Genomic DNA, 21,419 nt, shown 5'->3' with positions numbered 1-21,419 from the left:
AAATTTTGTCTTCTAAAAACAACTGAACAAAATATTGTCAAGTACAGTTTTATTTTTTTTAAGCAGATGTGTTTAAAGCTGCACCAGTTGGTGTGTTGTGATATGTCATAAAAGTTATTGAGCTTGTGAGCAGAAGGCCACAGGCAGAATTAAACCTGAGCGGGACAAGTGAAACATCACTGGGGTACATGTGAGCAAGGCCCTTAACCTTAACTGTTCAAGTCGAGGAGCTCAGGCTGTGTGAGCAGCCTGTTTCTTTAAAAAAGATGTTGCCCTCAGTTAAAGTCTAAAAAATTAAAAAAAAAATGATGTGATGGAAAAGGAGTCCTTAGTAGTGATGAGAATCCCCAGGCATTTTCTTTCAGCTCTACAGAGAGTTTTAGCGTCTTTCAGCTCATTGTTTTGGTTTTCTGGCCCACAATGTTGCTGGTTCATTTCAGTCTCACTGCTCATTAATCTTGTTATCAGCAGCAGTGGCTGTTCTCAGTAAAACACTAAAAAAACCAAGTGCATGCTACCTGCCCAGCACCAAATCACCAGAGCTAGAGCCAGGACTTTCTCACACAACAAAGTAGAGCTGAAAAGAGAGTGAAAAGTGGCAAGAATGGTAACTCTAGCAAATGCTAATGTTAGTATGTAGGCAACTGGTTGCTAACAGGTTTTCTATATCAACTTTATAAACTGGTTATATAACAATGTTGTGACTGTTGTGTTTCCAGCTTGCAGTGATGGCCACATGCATCAATAGAAAGCAATAAATGCAAGTTTAAGGCATTTCATTTATCTTATTTTGTTTATCAGGTGAAAACTAGTAAAAAAAATACGTCCTCCTCAGGTACCTTTGCTCCAGAGACGGACAAAGTGATTTACGGCCTGGTGTTCCCGATCAACACATTTGAAATTGTCTCTGTTCAGGTGAGAACCTTATTCTTCTAGCCAAACAGCAACCTCCGGCGTTGAGAAATGAAGCCAGTCTACAAGTGCCAAAACCTGTAGTTCCTCGAATGACCATTTATGGCTAAGTCGATCCCTATAGACTCCCTTTTTAAAGTGCCCAACTTTACTGCAGAAATAAACATGTTTACAGCCTGGTACAAAAATGTGTTTGGTCTTTACAGCAGATTTTGCCTGTTTAAATTATAGATTTTGCCTGTTTAAATTATATTGAGGCTGATGGTTTTGTATAATTAAGGGTGCGACTGCTTAGAGTGACAGGTGGGAGGGTCCTGCCACACGTGGCTAGCCTCTATCTAGGGAGCTCCACCTGCACTCCACCTCTTTTGGATTAACCGTAGGAGGTGGATTGAAGCACTACCAAGCTGGCAATGACTGGACTTGAGCTTCAAAACCACTCTTCAGAAAACCATCTTTTATATACAGTCAGTGGTTCTACCTGTGGTGTGACTACCACAATCGGGTCATTGGTCAAGCAGCTGACCTCCATCCATCTGAGAATAAACACCTTCAGTAAATGAGCTCACTTTCTCTCGCTGGCTGAGTGGCCATGTTGTAACCATAACATTATTATTCCTCTTTAAACAAACTACCCAGCTGAAGTGAAGGAGGCCAATAAAATGAAATGCCAGGAGGTGGATGTTTGGACTATTTTTGCTGCCCTTGCTGCTGGCAGAGCAAAGCGTGAGCAATGTCCTGCCCAGTGAAAGCAAAAACATTTCTACTCAGGATTAATCACTGCAGCTATTGCTTCATTAACACTGATCAGTTAAATGTAGCGTTTGATTGTACTGTATATGAATGTTTGACTTATGGGTTTTCTTTTTCTCTTGTAGTTACACTACTATTTGGATTTGTGGGAAAGGTCCAACACTTACAAGACTATCAGTGACAAATTGTCAACATTCATCAAAAGTCCAAGTTGGAAACCTGGTAAACCTCGGCTGGGTGATCATGTCGACAAACCTGGGGTTTGTAGAAAAATTGTGTTTCCATCATTCCTGAAGGAAGCATATTTTCACAATGATGCCCTCAGGCTTCATTAGCCATTGTTTTGACACACTCAGAACACAAGCCTCAGTGACTTAGAGCATTTCTTATTGATGGATTCACATATTCTACAAGTTTTACAAGGAACCGCCACATCAAATAAAAGCTGCAAAGCCTTGGTAGAGGGAACACAAAGAGTTCATTTTCATCATCTTTAGACAAAGTTTGCAGGATTGCAACTGCATACAGTTTAAGAGTGTGTGTGTATGTGTCTCTGTGTGTGTGTGCGCATGCAGAAAGAAATACAAGCTCTAGTTGTAGGCTATGCCCCAGCAATTAGCTTTGAAATAATGCTGATGGTTTTGCGTAATTAGTTTGCTTATGCTTCAGAGGTAAAAAAAAAAAATCCCTTTTGCCTTTATGATTAAATTTGCCCCTTAAACCCAGCTGGGTGTGAAATTTAACTGACATATCTTGAAAGGCTTTGTGTAGACGGCTGCTTATTGATATCTGGTGGTGAGAAAGGAAGTGAAGAGAAGGGAGTGTAGGAGGAGGCTGACTGTGTTTCAGCTCTTTGAGAATAAGCAGAGCATCATGCTGGAATACTGATAGGCTAGGGGATGGGATGTGGAGGGAACCCATGTACAGTCTAGTTCCTCACGATCCTGGGAAACCCCCTGAATGAGAGGCAGACGTATATGATTGGCCAGTGTTTTTGTGCTCCATCCCCAAGAGAAGGCACCGTTTCAACGTAAAGCCCTCAGGCCTAATCACTTATTCTTTGGACACAGCAGCAGACAAAACCAGGTCAAATGACTCAGGGAATTCTTACAGAAGGACTCATATGTTCCCCAGGTTTTTGAGGATAACTGCTATGACCAATAAATCCTGGATGACTTTGTAGATGGAACGCAAAAGCTAATTTTCACCAGTTTTAAAATTCAGCCTGTAGAAAACTAAAGGAACATAAGACCTTTTTGACAGAAAATGCATACAGTAAGAGGTGGAACGGATCTGAGAAGTGTAGAGGGTCATAAAACAAAATTGAACCTGTTTTTCCTCAGTGAACCTTTATTAGTTGAATTTGATTTTTAAGGGCTTCACCATGAAAATTAATGAAAATTGTTGTTTTCTGTTGTTCCTTTCATTTCCTTTCACATTACTTCTGAAGGTAAGGTATTATAAACCCATGCAGGGTGGGTAGCTGTAGGTGTATGGCACTTAATGATGCTCATTCATGTAATCATTCAATAACATCTACTTCCTGCTGTGAAAGTCAAAAATGTCAGGAAGAGAAAAGACAGGAATTTGATATAATACTCAAAACTGATTTTCTGGACACACAGTATATTCAGCTTATACCAGGAGACACAAGGATGTGGAATTCTAATTTGGACAATGTGTTGTATTGTAATGTTTTTAATGTGCTTAGCAGGCTTGACAATGCACAAAACACATTGTTCTTTATATGTATTTACACTTGTCAGGTCACTTGTCATTCCACAGCCATAAATATGAAGTTACACTTGAGTCAATTGCTGCTGTCTTGTGTTTTAACAACGCGTGCCCTCTGGTGTGAGAATGTGTCCAGAAAATTACTCTACTTAAAAAAAAATTAGGGATTGGGGAATTACATGCTTCATTTTTCTCATGCAGGTTACTGGAGAAGAAGTGCGTCTTGATTCCAGCTGGTCGCTGCCTTTACAAGTTTATGTGGTTATACATTTCCTGCTGGTGCTGTGGACCTACCATGATTTGTTTGAAAACAAGATGGTAGGTATATGTCACATTAGGAAAACTGTACAATTCAGGTTTCTTTTTTTATTCGATTTTTCGGCCTTGAAAGATTGGTGATCTTTTGGTTGTACATGGCTACTGTTATGTTTAGGCTGCTGTAATCCCTCATGTAAAGTATGACAAGGTGGTCCAGGGTTCTTAATTTAAGACTGCCTTGTGTGTTTGTTTGTCATCATTATTTCCCCCAATTATGCAGTTTGTTGCGCCTGGTCCATGGGTAGAGCAGAGTCCTTTACTTAGGCAGCAGGAAAAGACCCGCTCAGTCTAGCATCGTGACAGAATGACTGATCGACATTCCTCTTTAAAACAACCTTTGTCTACTATTTTCCACTCTGCAAGCCAAAAGACCCCCTTCCTCTTTCTTTAGAAAAAAAAAGAACCAGGTCTTCTCAGCAGTTATCTTTGGAAGGCCTTTTTCCCTAGGCATAGTTTTGGTTAGCCAGAAAGTGCTGTCACGCCCAGCCTCTTCAAACTCCCAAATAAAATAGTCTGTTTTTTTGTGATTGCTACCTCCATGGTGCTCCTTCAGTTGTGGTCCCCACACACACACACACCCCTCCCGTCCGGGCTCGAGGTTTGCTCTCCCTCCCGGTGAATGAAACACCAGCTGGTGGTCTAGCAGTGAACACAAACGCCTTGATTGTCGAGTCAACCATTTCCCAACCCAAACAGGCTTCAGGATGCCGCAATCAGGACTTGGAGAGAAAATAACAAAGTGAGCACTCTGGCCCAACAATAAATCATGTCACTCTTATGTATTTATACCTACATGTTTGCTAGCTGCTTATTTAGCTTGACAATTGATGATGCATTGGTGGACAATTTATAGGCTTTGTGTTAATTCAGAGCCATGAAAACATGATGAAGCTACTGTTCAGTTATCATCAGCGGTGCGCTTTATCATAGGGTTCCTAAACAGATGCTATTAAAAGCAGTGAAGGAAACTGACCAAGTGAAGCCTCTCATGTCAGAATAGATCTCCATTAGTAGCTTCGTGGTTGCACAGTCCCAACACTGTTGTCTGACATATGTAAAATGCTGCAGAGCAACAACAATTCCAAATATTTGACATGTATCATAATGTATATCTGTGTCACTTATGACCAGTCGCTACTGATGTGCAGTATTGTGTCAGTGGTGTTTCTGTCTAACTACCTTTCATGAAAATCATCATAGCTGCAGTAATGCCCTGAGTAATGTGTTAATTTGCTTCATCTCAGGGGACAGCAGAATAACACAATCAGGCCACCGCTTACGGCACAGCGCTGTCACCAGATGTTAGCTTTCACTTCTGTCGCCTGCTGTTATTGCTGCAGGTTGACACATGATCACATTAAAAATTAGCACAATGAAAGAAGCACAAAACATTTCCCTCTGTGTCGTTTAAGTAGTGCTGATAATATGACTCCACCTGATGACACTGAGGAATCTGTGGAGGGTTTTCTCTCAAGCGTGACATCTAGGTTTTCGCCCACAGGGGATCGATAGTCAAACAGAAGAAAGATCATGTGACCAAATACGTCTGGTCTGCTGAGCCCTCTGGGCTTTTAGGTTCACATAACCTTTGATACTACAATAATTTTCCGCTCATTACACCTCTTACTAAAAATAACTATCTGTGGCCTTTGAACGCTAATGAAAAGGTCATTCTGCTTTAATAAACGATGACAGTCTGAGGTGACTTGTGTTACTTCAGTATGACAGAGAGACTAAGCTACAAGTTCCTGCATTTGATTCACAGAAAACATAATCACAATATCCCTCCATGTTCCCATATTACGCCTCAGCCAATATAGTTCTTATGGGGGCTTATGGATTATGACTCTTAGATAAATATAAAGAATTATTGTTTTAGTGCATCCTGTTGATAGGTTGACTATGTTTACTGTATATGGCCTTCTGGGTCTGTACAGTATGGGAGCAGTCACTGAGATTTGGCTGTTAGTCTCTGTATTGAGTGTCAGAGAAATATAAACCTAAGCTGACAGCCCACGACATCCTCAGGAGGTTCTGTGCTTCCAGCTGCTGCCCTCAGCCAAGGCTGTAGGTTTAAAAACACAAATTAAAACGTACATCACGTCCTGTACTTTGTGTGTCTGTACAGCTCTGCTTGTGTGTGCGTCCCAAATAGCTGGGAAAAGGTCGGTGAGAATTTGCATGGGGTTTTTGCTCCAGTATTGGTTGTATTGGCACCATTTAGGAGCTGCTGGAATTCAAATTGCAGTCCTTTCAAATGCAGTCAGGCCTCCTGTCAAGGCCTATCTGGGCTGATTATAGCATCTCAGTGTAAAGTAAGAGGCAGAGTGTTTGCAGCAGGATATTGTATGTTCCAGTACACTGTTTCCGAAGGTCAGACATGGGTTTTGACTGGTCTCCCAGTGAGGTCTCCTGTGATTATAACATAACCAGTCATGGTATTGATTTAAGCTTTAGATTCAAATGTGTTTTTTCCCCAACAGCATTTGTCATGGCATGCAAACATATCTCACTCCTAGATACTGTCCCAGTTAGCCATTCTGGGGTTGATCGGCTACATTCTGCTCACCCTCACCTCCCTGGGCTTCATCATTGACCAGAGGTACGGTACTCACGTTTGTTTGTTAATCCTTAAGTTTAATATGTATTAGAAGCGCTTGTGTTAGACAGAGTTCACTAAGAATCAAGAGAGTAGGCCCTGGTTATTTGTGTCAGTGGTTCCCAAACTGGAGGTTGAAACCCTCCAGGGTGTCATGAGATAGATCTGCAGGGTCTTGAGATAGTTTGCAAGGTATTAAAGGTGATAAACAAAATTCTGGTAATAGCGCTGCAATTCTCAGCTAACTGACAGAAAATTTGTCATTGTATCATCATCAAGTACAAATGCTAAATATTTGCTGCTTTTAGCTTCTCAGATTTGCTACTTCGGCCTGTTATTTTTCATTGTAAATATAAGGGCTATTTTTCAGTCTTGAGGCTTTTTGCAGATAGAGGATATTCAATTTACTAAAGTCAAACAAGGATAAAGAAAAAGTAAATTCTCACATTTGAGAAGCTGGAGCCATCAAATAATTGGCACATGTCAGCTTCTTGTTGAAAAGATTTTTGTTTAATTTATGTGAGCTTTGTGTTTTATCAGGATACAAATCATGTGCTTTGCCTGAAGACTATATCCAGGGTTCAGTCAATTATGGAATCTCCAGCTCCGACCTCTGCAACACCCAAAACGCTCCTGGTAACATACACACTCTGTTGTCTGATGATATTTAGGTCCATAGACAGCTGTAGTTACATGTGTCACAACTAGTTAACCTGCACGACTGCCTTACAGTTAATGATGGTTGCATTTGCCACGTTTCAGTTGTCAAAATAATATGTGTTTAGAATAACCCAAGTCTGATTTTACTGACTAAAATGTTTACTAAAGAAGACCAGGACAGCATTCACATCCCATAGGAGTGCATGTGTGTGTGTCTGGTTGTTCGTCTATGTGTTAGCCCTGCGATGGATTGGAGACCTGTCCAGGGTGTACCCCGCCTTCGGCCGGGATTGGCTCCGGTCCCCTCCGTGACCCCGTTCAGGGACTAAGCGGTAGAAAATGAATGAATGAATGATCATCAAAGCTGTTGCTGAATACTTGATGTTGTTAATCCGCTAACTGATTAACTGACTAATTCTTAACCAGTTATTTGATCAAACAACAGATTAATCAGTTATCAAACTTGAATTTTTGGTGCAAACAGATTCGTCAAATTATTTAATTTACTGTAAAATTATATTAGTACTATTGAATGATTTGCCAGTTAGTGGATGTATTCATTATTTAATTATTATAGTCTGATATGAAGGGAACTGGTGTCTGTGAGTTAAATACTGACTTGCTGCCATTACAAGAGCTTATCCTGTTCTCGAAAGAGCTTTTCTTTATTTTCCTTTGTCATTTGACTTCCCAAATAGGACTCAGTGTAAATCTAATGAGTTGAGTTAGTAAACACCTTCCCTTTGTCACATGAAACTCAGCTGGTGAAACTCAGAAATAGAGATGAAAACATTGGGTGATTAACTTTTAAGTAAACATGCAATGTTGTAGTGAAAAGGGGATTCATGTATTATTAAAATAACCTTTTCATATCTGAATTAGGCCTAAATCCGTTGACTGTCTCTTGCTGTGGTCTCACACAGTATCTACCAAGTAGCACTGGAACTTACCATCACCATGACTCCTGAACAACGCCAAACGGTCAAATCTGTCAATAAGGTGAAAGCTGAAATGTCGTTGAGCCTCAGCGTTGTGTTTGGTTAATGTGTTCTCATTTTCAGGCCCATGGCAGCTGTCTTGGAGATGCTTCGCTGTGTCGTCATGGTGACAATGCAGAGGTACAGCTACATGAAACCCCCGTCTCTGTCACTGGCTGTGCCCACAGAGGTAAGATGACCTGCTGGTTAGTTTGTAGTTCATTCATACACAAATAAATGAACTGAGCTCACATGTAGCAACATATCACATTAGTGTTATATGTAATGTTACTCTAAAAGTGTTTGACCTGACATTTAAAAACACATTATTCACTGATAACATCTACATGTTTGCCCACTTAAATAAATACATCTAGTTATGTGATCTGACATGAGTATGACTGCTTTGATGATATCTGACTAATCACACTTTAAAAAAATAAATCACAGTTTTATCATTTCACTCTTATAAACACAGTTGGACTCAAAATGGACAGAAAAAAAGTATAAAAATCAGTGCCCCAGAACCTGAGATACCATCTTTTGTATTCCACATATTATTATTCATGCATTCATTCATTTTCTACCGCTTAGTCCCTGAACGGGGTCACGGGGGGGCCGGAGCCAATCCCGGCCAGCAATCGGGCGAAGGCAGGGTACACCCTGGACAGGTCCCACATATTATTATTCTTTGTCAAAACCTGGTGCCTACATTACCCACAATGCGACTTGACCCCCAATACTTTTCAATGGTGTTACACTTGTAACAGTAAATGTATCCTGAGTACGGTCGTCTCTAGCAGAGAGGAGAAGCGGATGGCAGAGGTCTGAAAAGCTCACTTCTTGATAATTTCACATCCCTTAATTTTTTTTGCTTTTTCAATCTTGTAGTCTTCAGATCAACATTTATCAGACTTTACGCAGCTCCCTCTAGAGCAACAAAAGGCTTTAAACAACTTCCTTCATGTATGTAAAACTACTCTCTGTTTATTGGTGGCTGTGGCTCAGGAGGTAGAGCGATCGTCCCCCAGCTGGCAGCTCGGTGGTTCCCTTCCTGTTCTCCCCAGTCCACATGTCAAATGGCTAGAGCAGCGCCTTGCAGGGACCACTGATGTGTGTGCGCGAGTTGGTGCTGCAGATGGCTGCCTCGGTTCTGTACCGGAGACAAACTCCTTTTGTGTGTAACATACTAGGCCAATAAAAGTGATTATTATTATATCTGCCAGTTGCTGTTCATACAGTATATGTTTATTTGACAACTACTCATTTAGCTGCGAGCTCCCAATCTGAAAATGATACTTTCATAGTTACACATTTAGATCCAAGAGGTACTGTACTGAACTGACTGTACTGTTGTAATGGTGGATGCTGTGTAGCTTGTAGTGCAGTACTTATAGGACTTACTTTTATCTCAGAGGAAATTGTTGAGCATTATTACTCTTTGATCAGATTTTCCAGCTAGCCTCAGATGCACATTAGCAAGTTTATAACCACAGTGTGTGTGTGTGTGTGTGTGTGCGTGTGATTAGGTAGATCATTTACTGTTAAAGACTCACCATTCTGTTGGCATTTTCAACCATAAAATCTGACTTTCCTTTATGTTTTCAAATATCAAAACTTTACAGATTTTTTCTACTAGACAGCAGCCGGGAGCTGAATATTATAGTTTGGCCAGCTCGTGGAATTAGCTGCATTTGGCTGTTATTTCAGCTGGGGACACTGACGGTCGCCAGCTAAAACAAAAGGCAAGTTTTCTTGAGGTAGTCATATGAGCACAGATGAGAAAAATGTCAGCAGTATGATCATTAAAATGGACACTGTGGCCATGACTCTAATATTTTATAAAAACACAGACAGAATTTAGCATTTCACTAAACATTCCTACCTCAGGTTTCATTTAGTAGCCGTTCTAGACCTTTTGAACAGCCCATGATCTTTATCAGCGCATGGAGCTTGGTCATAAATTATTAGATGTCATGTAATTATAGATGCTCAGGTTTTCCTTTTTTAATTTGAGCACTTCTGGCCCTTTAGGGAAACAGCATTTTCAAAACAATCTCACCTCAGTCTATTTAGTTTCTGTGCTGGAGCTTTCACTCATATCGCATTATCTTTTTTTTAAGTAGACTTAATCTTTCTCTTCCTTTCCAGATTTTAGCTGACATGTACAACTATCCAATGATCATTTTGATCTTTCAAAACTGTGTATATGAGAATCGTCATATGAGTCCATGTCAGCATCATGTTTCTTTTGTGTGTGCGTGTTGCCAGTTTGTGTGTTGTGTGGTCTGCTTTGTGTGTGTGAAACTGTGTGAGCTGGGTGCTAAGTCCAACCCCGCAGTCCTGTGATCTGTGGGTCCAGATGCATTGCCCAGTTGACTATAAAATTGGCGTGCCTTTCTGGCTCTGGCAGCCCCTGTCGTAGATGGTAGCTGACCTCTCATTACGTTCCCTGCCTCCCTCTCTCTGCCTGCCCCTGCTGTTTGCCATCTCAGCCAGTGTGAACGAGAGCAACGCTTCTGGAACCAATTAGTGCCGACTGTCGCTAACTAGTGCTGGCTGATGAGATTTGCACGTGAGCACTGAATCGCTATTTTTTTATTGGCCCCTGACTCCACATCTGCACTGGTCAGGTGTTCAAAAGACAACTTGAGGCTTTCCCACCTTTTCATTTTCTCACTATAAAATGCAATAACAGTGAATGAATTATAATTTTTAAAACCACTTCTAAAAAGAAGTGCATATCCAGTCAGCTTCAGATCAAAAAATGTCTTGATTTATGCTGCAAGGCGGCGCCAGTTTCAAGCAGCCATTTCTTTAAGCAAATCATTAGGCCTCATTTCAAGTCGCAGTACATCAGGTTGAGCTGAATGAATGACTTGCTTCCAGGTGGGGCTCATTGAAAATTTTCACAATTTAACTGAAATGGATCCTGATACGTTTGTGCTCTTTGCTCAGAACTACAGCAAAGGGAGAAAACCACCCCCAAACTTTAAGGTACTTTAATGATATACAGGTCTGATGTGTGAGACCAGCTCTTGGGTGCTGGAGTGGGGGCGTGTTTTGAAGTCAGGCCAGTTAATTAATAGTCGCACATAAAAGAGGAGGGGAAATTCACATTTAATTGTATTCAGGCCCATGCAACTGCAAACTAGGTCAGTTTGTGGTCCTTCAAACCCTGTGGTGTGATATACTGCACCCTTAAAGCTCACAGTGGTATTTATAGTGGTTCTGGAGATTTCCCTTGTAAAGCTGCAGGCCTGACCTGTAAACCATGGCTGCCTCTCGCTCCCAGCCGGCCATGCACCCACCCAACCCTGCAGCTGTGCAGCTCACACGAAGGCTTGGCTGCCTTAGACAAGACGGGGTTGGGAAGCTTGTGTGTGAATGAGCAGGACTCCTAAGAGCAAGGCACAGGTTGTGCGAGGTTATAGCTGTCTGTGCAAATAGAGTTATGTTTGTGTGTGTGTGTGTCTGCTGTCAGTCAATATGAGCATCTGTATGTGTGTAGAGGTGTGGAAGTTGTGTCTCAGTCTCCTTTTGTAACCTCACACCGGCCATCATGGAGAACTGGATGCACACAAATATAACCCAACCAATATTAGATTGTTATCGGAGATAGAGTACTGTACAGGATATGTACCAAGGAGGACATTTTACAGTTGAAAAATAAATGTCAAACTATGTCGTGGTAACACTGTCTCCAATTGACCGCAAACAGTTCTGGACTGCATATATTATTTATTGGTCACAATAAATGTCTGACAGTAAGCCACAAATAACAGCTGATTATATGGCAGCTGGGAGAGAAATGATTAACCAGTAAAGACTGTTGTGATATGGCTGGCTAATTACTTACATTTGTACTTAAGGTATGTGATACTATGAGTGTGACTGGAATATGTTAAACTGCAAGGCTTTAGATTTGCTTGGCTGTAGACTCCTTTAATAAAATGATTATTTATAGTAAGGAGTTTACGGGGTACATGCTTGATTGCCTGTTCAGCTGTGTAATCATTACAGTTAGCAACTTTTCAGACCTTCATAACAATGTAATTTCACACATAGTGAGCCTGTCACTGTCCACTGAGACCAAGGGAGCAAATATTATGCTAATCAACTTGACATCATTTGGCAGTTTCTAGTGCTAATGGCCAAGATATAGTTAGTACCTGAAAGCAGTTTTAGCTTCAAACTAATTAGCTCGTTTGACCAGAACCTAGTTTTCCCTTTGAATTTTTTTATTTAGCCTGCAGACTAAGCTAACACATGCCTACTTGTCTTACCAGGCTTCTTTTATAGCATGGTGCTAGTGTACTCAGCAGACAGGATAAGGACTGAACTTATAGTCTTTTGTTTGTAATTAATTGTTTGGCCTGTTAAATAAGTGTGTTAAATGTTTTGTGACCTCTTTAAATGTTTTGTCCGAGCTACAGCTACAACCCAAGGATATTTAGTTTACAGTAATATACAACTATGAGTACACTGTTACATTTCAGAAGCTAGAATCAACAAATATTTGGTATTCCTGCTTGAAAAAGGACTTAATATGGTCAGCCTTCATTCAGCAGTCGACTGCTGTATTTTTATTTGAACTATATGAAAGTCTTTTATCATTTGTTATGTTTTGAATTTGTAAGCAGACGTGTCTGGAAATTGGCGTTACAGTTCTGCGAAATGAGCTTTCTGTGCATTTTAGGTGGAGAAAGAAGACTTTAAGGAAAAAACAGCAGTGCAGCTGTCGTCAGGTTCAATCGGGTTCACATGTTGGCCCTGAGGCTGTGTCATAATCTGGATGACTGTTGTGTTTTGCCCATGAATTAAAGCACAAATAGGAAGACACATTCAGAAGAAAGTCAACTTTGTCCATGAAATCTAACTCCACAAAACCCAAACTAAATACTGCAAGAAAATTCCCCAAGGGGCCAGTTGCTGTTAGATTTCCATAGCTTTACCTGGCAAGTGGTTTGACAACATAAACCAAGCGGTTTCTCTTTGACGGGCACAATCCCCTGCACACTGAGTGATAATATTTCACACTGTGTACAGCCGACCACCCTGCTGTTTACTCCAACGGAACAGTCCTACCCAGCATTTCTTTTTCAAATCCCTCCATTTTCTCTCTGGGAGGAGATTTCCTTTCCTTTCCATTCCCGCGAGCTCTCAGATGATGTCATGCTCACCAAGTTTCCATAGCTCCAAACAATCCTGTTAACCTCAGCACTGCTTCTTGCTACCGCACATCCCTGCACCACTCCTCCTTCCTACCGCAAATTCCTGCTTCAAAAAAAAAAAAGGCTGCTAACCTCTCACACCTGAGACCTAGAGGGTGGAAACAATGCTCTCCGATAACTGTGATCTCTCACTGTTTGTCTTATCTGCCAGCTCGTGGCTTGGAAGAGAGGGTGGGATCTACACTTTTTACAAACAGGTCAGGTGATGTGCTAAAGATAAAGCCATATTGTGCTGAGGCTGGGGCTTTGTGTTTGACAGGAACTTCATAATATTGTTCTGACCTCCACTGGCCATGCGAGATTTATTTTTCCTTTCAAAGACTGACAGTAAAGGGCTCTTATGAGATTGGAAAACAGTATCAGCAGAGATGAAAAGATGGAAAATTCAGCAGGGTTTGAAAACAATTTTGATGACTTGTTTTTATATTTTGGATTTAAATGGATTATGTAGATTTAGACTGGCTTCTCAAGTGACAGTCTTGCGTGAGCTACTATACAATACCACTTCTTCAACTCTTTTATTACAAGGAATCATCACAGTGAAATTTAAAAGAAAAACAAAGTAGACAATGTTAAAAGACTCTCTGGATTTTTATTATTCTATTCGAATGAATTTTGCTTTATTTCGAGACCATAAAAATCTGACAGAAAAGTTGGAAAATACAAAAAGACGCCAAGTTTTTTGTCCTGCTGGAAAGTTCGATCTAAAACGCCCAGCCAACAGGAATGCAGGAGAAGCTCTTCCTGTCAAGGCAGGTGTATTTTCATGAGCTCTCCTCTTAAATTACTGTGACTTTAACTGCAGTCAGTGGCCCGTTTGTAGAGAACAGCTTCTTAATTACTCTGCAATATACAGTGTCTGTGCTCGGCTCCGCAGCATGCTTCCCTGCGCCTTCAGGCAAAACCAGAGGCCCACATAGCAACAACCATATGTTGCATCATTACAGTCCAAACTACATAAGTGCCCCGCTGATACCTAGCAAAATTGAGTGCATGTGGACACGCATAGACGGGGTGGACCAAAAAACACCAGACATTATAATGCAATCATGCACAACAGCCCTGCAATAACAACTCTTTGGTGAAGTTAAACTGTTGTTGACATGTTGTCAGGAAGGTGCTGATTTAAGTAATTGCTGAGACTAAAGTTCCTATTATTTTGTTAACCCCAGGTACAGACGGGAATGGTTAAAATCTAGGTGGGTGTTTTGGGTGATATATTGCATTTTGTGGCAGCCAAACTGAAAGTCCTCATACCATGGCATCTTGAGGGCCTGAAAGAATTAGGCAACAACGTTTTTTTTAATCGAGCGTTTAATTTATCAGTCTTTATTGCAGTGCAAGCTTTTATCACTCACCCCTCAATTTATTAATCTCTCTTTCTCCACCACACTCACTGGCTTGCTGGCTGACGATCACACATCTGATATTGTAGTAAAATCTAAACTATGCATGCTCCTTTTTCACAATAGTAGAAGCTACAGTATCTTGCCTGATGGGAGTAGGAAAATAGCTCCTGCTGCCAGGATTTGTGAACGGTGGCCACTGTCACACACAGACTGAAGCACCATAAGCGTATTCCCTGCTGTCCATCTGCAAAGGTACTACATACGTCTAAGCACCATCAATCAAAGAATCAGCTGACAAGGTGTTATGAGGTCCAAGGTCACATATTTCTTGGGAGAGGATGGTGGTGAATGGATCCAACTTTTGTATGATGCCTATTTTAAGGGGTATTGTCCATAAATGAGTATTACTGTCCATGCACCAAACCTGGGATCATCCAGTTCTCTTTACGCATGACGGTGAACACCAGTTGCTCCCAGTCAGTAGGCAAGTGTCCTGCATGGTAGCTCCTGCCAGCAATGTGTAAATTTGTATGTATGACTAAGAGGCAAGTTGAAAAGCAGTGTTGTATATAAATACTTTCCATTTACCTCTTGAAAGTAGAAGCACAATTTTATTAAAATAGAAAAAAACCCACATTTAAACTGGATTAGTCACCTCACCCACTAGCTGCACTAATATGGATCTGTTTCTCTTCAGGGCTTAATGTCGATCTCTTGTAGGCTTTTGTTTGGTATTCTTTACCTTTTAAAACATATGCCAGACTCGGCAAACTATTGTGCACCCATAAAACAACATAATCTTGGTTGCGATGTGGACCTGGCACATGCCTCTGTGTGGCTACTTGTTAATGATTGATTGCTCTCTGACCCAAAAAACATTCTCCTTCTTTTCTTCCAAAGCAAACTGATAGCAAACATATTTGCACATGCTGTACAACAGAAGAGGTGCCTGAAAAAGAAACTGTGGCTATTTGTGCTTTGTTCCTCAGCAGCAGATGTATAGTGTGCCCGCTGTTATTTTGTCCACAGCTCCTGCTGCAACAGCAAAGTGCAGAGGCAACTCCTGCATGGTAGAGTGTGTACAGTACATAACAATTGTTGCTCACATACTGTAGCTGCAGAGGAGGTGGATTAGCACAGTGTCCATGCAGAGCTCCACATGGTGTTCTGTACCTGAAGATTTAGCTCTGACTTTCCAATACTTTGAGTTTAGGTGCACAGTCATCAGATCACTTACTCCTGGGCATTGAGATGATTTTGTTGGTGAAGCTATAATATGGACTCTTGTTATTATCCATACTGCCTCATGTCCTTTCTACTTTGTTCTTATTGGTCTCTTAACCTTTTATTCTGCCCCACTGGTCTCTAAGGCTGTGACTTCCCTTGCAAAGTCAGCCATGCATGCTGTGTTTTCTTTTTTGGAGCTGCTCTTTAAGGTGACAGATTTCATCCTGATCAGTTGGGACAGAGATCTTTCTTTTTTGAAACGGTTTTTCTCGGTTTCTTTTTGGAGAGCGCCCTTTTGCTGTCCCACGACCTTTTTCACTGTCTTCTCAGCCTTGCACTTTTCAGATGGTTGAATCAAATTCTTGCTCTTTAATGAGTTGATCTGTTCCTGTTTCACATTTTGCAGTTCATTCATTGTCTTAGTCAAATAAAGTTGAATTGGGTAGTAGATCTTTAGTAGTATGTTTGTTGTTGTGTTAAGACCTTGGAACACACTGGCAAGGATGGGACATTTATTTTTTTGATTGTTAAGCGGATTACAGGCGCACCCCTTGCGTTTCATTACGGCACATTGGCGAGGTCTATTTCTGCCTCTCTGAACCCAAAATGCTACACATGTGGTAGGAACACAGAATAACAGTTGACCCAAACTCCACAACAGGAATGTTTTTATAAATATCAGTGGGTGGATGGAAGGAGTCGGGGCAAAGACACATCCTTCACTGGCCCTCAGAGAAGCATTCATCTGTACCTCATGTGTGACAAATCCCAGATAATCCACATTGAACCCAGACTTTGTCTGTTTGCTTCGTAAACATGCAAATAGGGATGTGATTTTGTAAAAGTAAATGTAACTTCCTGTCCTCTCTGCCCTCTTTTGTTTTGGACTCCTGCCCACTACCCTGCCCTCCAAATTTCTGCCAGTTAATGCACTTTTTACTGACTGATCCATCAGTGTGGGATATGTGGTTGGTGATGAAGTGAAGACTTCTCTCATTGAGGTTGAAGTGGTGCCAAGCTGCTGGGGTCTGAAGTGAGCAGACCTAAAAATGGTGACTCTCAGCAATTTGTCTTATGTTTTTAACCAGATGCGTCAGTTATGGTCTGGATGAGTCGTTGTCGACCTTGTGACCTTCTAGCAGACACTTAATAAATGAGTTCAAAGACCAGATGTGAAAAAGAAAACCTCAGAACTGTATCATTCTAAATTCACCTCTTTGTGTGTGTGTGTGTGTGTGTGTGTGTGTGTGTGTGAGGGAGTGTGAGTGCAGTATTTCTCAAGGCTGTGCTACACTGCACTGGCTCTCCGGTTGGTATGTTAACCTTTCCAGCATATCCTTCCTGAGTCGGTTCAAACTGCCTGAGCGCTGTACAGTATATCTGCTCATAATGAAAAGACAGGAAGTCCTGTCTGTGCAAGGCTACACATATGTGCAGGTGTATTTGTGTACGACTGTGTGAAAAAGAGCCTGAGTTTACATATGATGTGCATTTCTGTGTTTCTTATGTATGTGTGAGAGGATTTACAGTATGTGTACTATGTGTATGTACATGTGCATACACTATACTATACTGTAAGTCTATAGTGGTACATGCACATGTGTGCACATATGTCATTGTCTTTCATCCTTTTACTTGTCCTTTGATATTTATTTAAACCTGGAGGATCTTTTGGCCACCTGGGAGCAGCAGAAACAAGTTGTGAACACAGTTTATGGTAAACTTGCTAGTAAACAGCAAATTATTTACACAAACACTAGTCATGGAGCAACATTACCATTCATTTGGAGTCATGCGTCTATCCACCTGGTATGTATATGTAAGTCTAATAATAAGTCTCTCTTAACTGTGCTTTTGGACTTTTGGTTGGAAACGTGTGGCTTTTTGCACCAAAGCTCCATTATGTTCACCAGGTACTCAATAACTGTGACTGTCTGCTGTTTGATGCTGAGCAGATTAGCTGTATAAGAAGCAAATTGGCCAGATTCTTTCAAAGAAATAGAGGAAAATACTGTACAAACAGTGAAATTACAGACTGTGCTACATAATGCTTCATTGTGTGTGCACCAAGACCATCAGTGCTGGATTACAGATAAGCAAGAAGTGCAGCCTTCCACTTTGTGTAGCTCCATGTTGTAATTTTGGAAGGAAACTAATTTAAAAAATGTTATGGCCTATTTTGTCCAGTTAGCAGTGGTGGATGTGATGTGGTGGACTCAATCTGCTCTGCGCTGCAGCCAAAGCAAAAGGCTCAGAATTATTTTCCGATACAGTTCAGCCAGGTCTGGTGGACTGTAAGCAGCCATATGGAGAGGGAGCTCTGGAAACATCCCCTTATGGGTCATATATCACACATCTGACAGCAACCATTCTGCCTTGTTTTCATTTCAATCACAAGTACAGCTGCATTGGAGAAAGCAAGACTCTGCCATGTTAACCTGCTGACGGCTGGAAGACAGTACCCATGGGCACCAAAATACCCCACTGGGGTGTAAAATGTATCTGCTTGATGCTTCAGATCCATCAACAAAACCCAATGACTCAGTTCAATGTAAAGCTGGGCCAGTTTTGTTCATAGGGTCAGTACAGACATTTTTGTGTTGGAGCTGCAGATGGACAATATTTTATGTTTTTATATTTGACTGAGGCTCAAGTACTGAGTGTTTTTGCCAGAACTGTGGTCTACTCAAGCTGCGAAGCATTTGGCACAGTGCTTAGTCCATCATAGCACTTATTGAGCTAACTAAAGTATTTTTAGTACAGGCAAATTAGCCTGTTTATTTTTTTTTAATTTTTGCTAAAGACTATAGGCTGCCCAATGATCATTTAAAAAATTATCAACACATCATTGCTATATTTAGACTGCTGACACAAATGGAACAAAAAATCTAAAGTTTGGCCTACAGCATGCTAACAGAATAATGCTCAGTATCCATAGTAAATACAGTACTGTGCAAAGGTTTTAGCCACTAAAAGTAAAGTGCACATACTTCTATAAATAATACTGTTGGTCTTTTAACTTATATAAAGTGCAGAAAACAACGAATATATGGAAATCGAATCAATATTTGCTGTGGCCCTCCTTGGAGAACCTGCCACAGTTCTCTGGTGAATTCAGGCTGACTAACCTCATGTGGTCCCAGATTGACTTCATGTTGAGATCAGGGCTCTGTAGGGGCCTGACAGTCTACTGCAGCACTCCTGCTTCTTCTCGTTGCTGATGATACAATGCCTAAAACCTTTGCACAGTACTGTTCATCCATACTGGACAATTTTACACCTCATGATTTACATCCAACGTCATGCATGTTCATTGGCAGAAAGTGTTGTGTCATTTATGTAGCAAGGCAGCAGCTGGACGTCTGATTGTAGATGGATGTGTAGCACGTCTGACTTCATTTTAGGAGACTGAACTTGGTGTTACTTCATGTAGCTGCCATAAAAGTTTGCCTTTATTACCCATAATACCATAGTTGCCATATGCAGAGATTGTAGAGCATGAAAATTTTTAAAACACTGGCAAAATTGTTCAATATCGATAGGTTTGTGTGGTGATATGGTTGCAGTGGGAACTGTAGTGTTATCCAAGTTCTGTCTAGCAGCCATTTTCTCAGTTTCAGTTCGTCAGACTCAGTTCTACATTGTCAGACTGGAACCTTTACTTTTAGTTTCACTTGCAGTAGACATTCATTGTCCCTAGAGGATCAGTCCCAAAGACATTTTCAGATGTTGAGTTGTTAAAATTACGTTGCTGAAATATTGGAAAAGACATGGAGACTGACGTGTTGGTGACAGTAGATGAGAAATGGCAGGATCACCCAGGTCGTTAGGATTCTTCCTCTGGGGACCATAAATGTCTGGCATGGCAAGCTGTCCAAGAGCTGTCGAGATTTTTCAGTCTTGACAGAAGTGGCTGCCTTGTGGATCAACATTGCCACATCATTTACATTGTTAAGCAAATATTGAGAAAATATGGCAAATATTTAGTTAGAATAGTTAGTTAGCTAGAATATGTACGCATCTGTGAGCTAACAGTGATACAAATGTCCCTTTCTACGTCCTCTCGCTACTTCTGTTTATCAAAGTGAACCAGCCCTAAAAGCATCTGTGCCCACCGCAGAGCAAAAAGGCTGCTTCAGTGGAGCTCTGACTGCAGACTGGTGCTGAAAAAGAATTTCTCTGCCTTTCTTAAATTGATAAAGGTCAAGAAAGAAGCTATAAAAACCACATTGCTGTGACTTTTTTTATTACTACCCTTAACAAAGTACCTTTTTCCCAAAACAAAGTGAGCATGAGTCGATTTGCTGAGATCTCTACTCTGGGACCCACTGCTGTCTGGCTGTAGTGCTTATTTGTAGACGACCGAACCCGTTTCCTTCCGCTATGTAATCTGTCCCACATGGATTTCCTACAGAGTCCTTTAAACTGTAATACAATGAGGAGAGATGGGAACAGAGAAAAATAGGTGCCCTGAACACACAACTTTCATAGAAACCTCTGTCATGTTTCAGCTTGTTTGAGTGAAATGTGATTTGTGAGGTTCTGCCAAGCCTGCGCTCTGCTCCTCTATCCCTGTTTGTCTTTTGGGATGGACACAGTGTAACTTCTTGTATTTGTAATATTCTGTCTGTTTTCCCTTTAGGGAATTCAGACTTGTAGCCATCAGGAAGATTGGGCTGTGAGATGATATCATTTAATAAGTTCCAGCAGAATCAGTCAATATAGTTTTAATTTGTTTTGTTTTTTTTCAGAGTTCTTTGTGAGATACTAAGCAGTGTACAGGTCAATCAATCAGTCTTTGTCATTGCTTATGCAATGAAACTAGGTGGCAACTGCCATGACAGTGCAAATCATAATTAAACATACTACAAATTCAATAATTACCAGTAGTAAAAATATATTATGTTGGATACTAAAAGTTGGCAATAAGAACAATAAAGTATGCTAAATAGTACCTTACATAAAAAAGAATCAAATAACATTGAAATATACTCGCCATAACCTGGAAATTTGCAAAATGGCAGCAACAATCCACAACCCATGCATCCCACAGCAGTACAGGCTTTAGTAAACCTGTTGGAAAAGTTACCTTAAAAACACTGAATGAAAGTGAAGAACACCCCCACAGCGATACCACAGCTTGCAAATGCCTTCTGCAGCCAGCTAATGTTAGTGTCTTTCTGTTCTTCACTTTTCACCCGTTCTTCCTGCAGATCACTTCAACTTCTGAGATATTTTGGGCTGTCTTGCACGTACAGCATGTCTAAGATCTGCCCTCAGATTTTCAGTGACATTTAAGTCCAGGAGCTGTGAGGGTCTGCAAATAAGCGTACATAGAACTGTTGAGATGAGTCTTCCTCTATATTTTATTTGCTATTTTACCTTAAAAACATTCAAAGGAGTGCAGCTAGATGCGCATCACATGTAGGTGCAAAGCTACTGAACATCAACATTAATGGAAACAGTGACATTTGAAAACTGATTCCAAACCATAAAATGAAAATACTCCAGCAAAGTGTAGAATTTTATTGATGTACTATATTTGAGTAAATTAGTTTTATGATATTACGATGTATCTCACCACTGAAATGCAATGAAAGGGAAAATGTACAGTTGGTTCTTCAAAGATCAGGGTCATTAGAAAAGGAGGACAGAC

At 40.8% G+C, this 21,419-nt stretch overlaps 1 protein-coding gene across 1 annotated transcript in view; it reads left to right on the top strand.

Moving 5' to 3' along the window:
• Nucleotides 1-21,419, top strand: part of agmo (alkylglycerol monooxygenase) — a 46,147-nt gene that overhangs the window by 22,801 nt on the left and 1,927 nt on the right. Inside the window, exons 8-12 of the mRNA XM_020615562.1 lie at nt 836-915; nt 1,791-1,925; nt 3,601-3,717; nt 6,237-6,319; nt 8,038-8,143. Of these exons, the coding sequence (XP_020471218.1) occupies nt 836-915; nt 1,791-1,925; nt 3,601-3,717; nt 6,237-6,319; nt 8,038-8,143 (521 nt within the window). The remainder of the gene's footprint in view (nt 1-835; nt 916-1,790; nt 1,926-3,600; nt 3,718-6,236; nt 6,320-8,037; nt 8,144-21,419) is intronic.

The sequence above is a fragment of the Monopterus albus genome, unplaced genomic scaffold, assembly GCF_001952655.1.
Source record: "Monopterus albus unplaced genomic scaffold, M_albus_1.0 scaffold166.1, whole genome shotgun sequence".
In the NCBI taxonomy this organism is placed as follows: Eukaryota; Metazoa; Chordata; class Actinopteri; order Synbranchiformes; family Synbranchidae; genus Monopterus; species Monopterus albus.
Note: the sequence above shows the minus strand (reverse complement) of the source record. Positions and strands in the feature narration are given on the sequence as shown.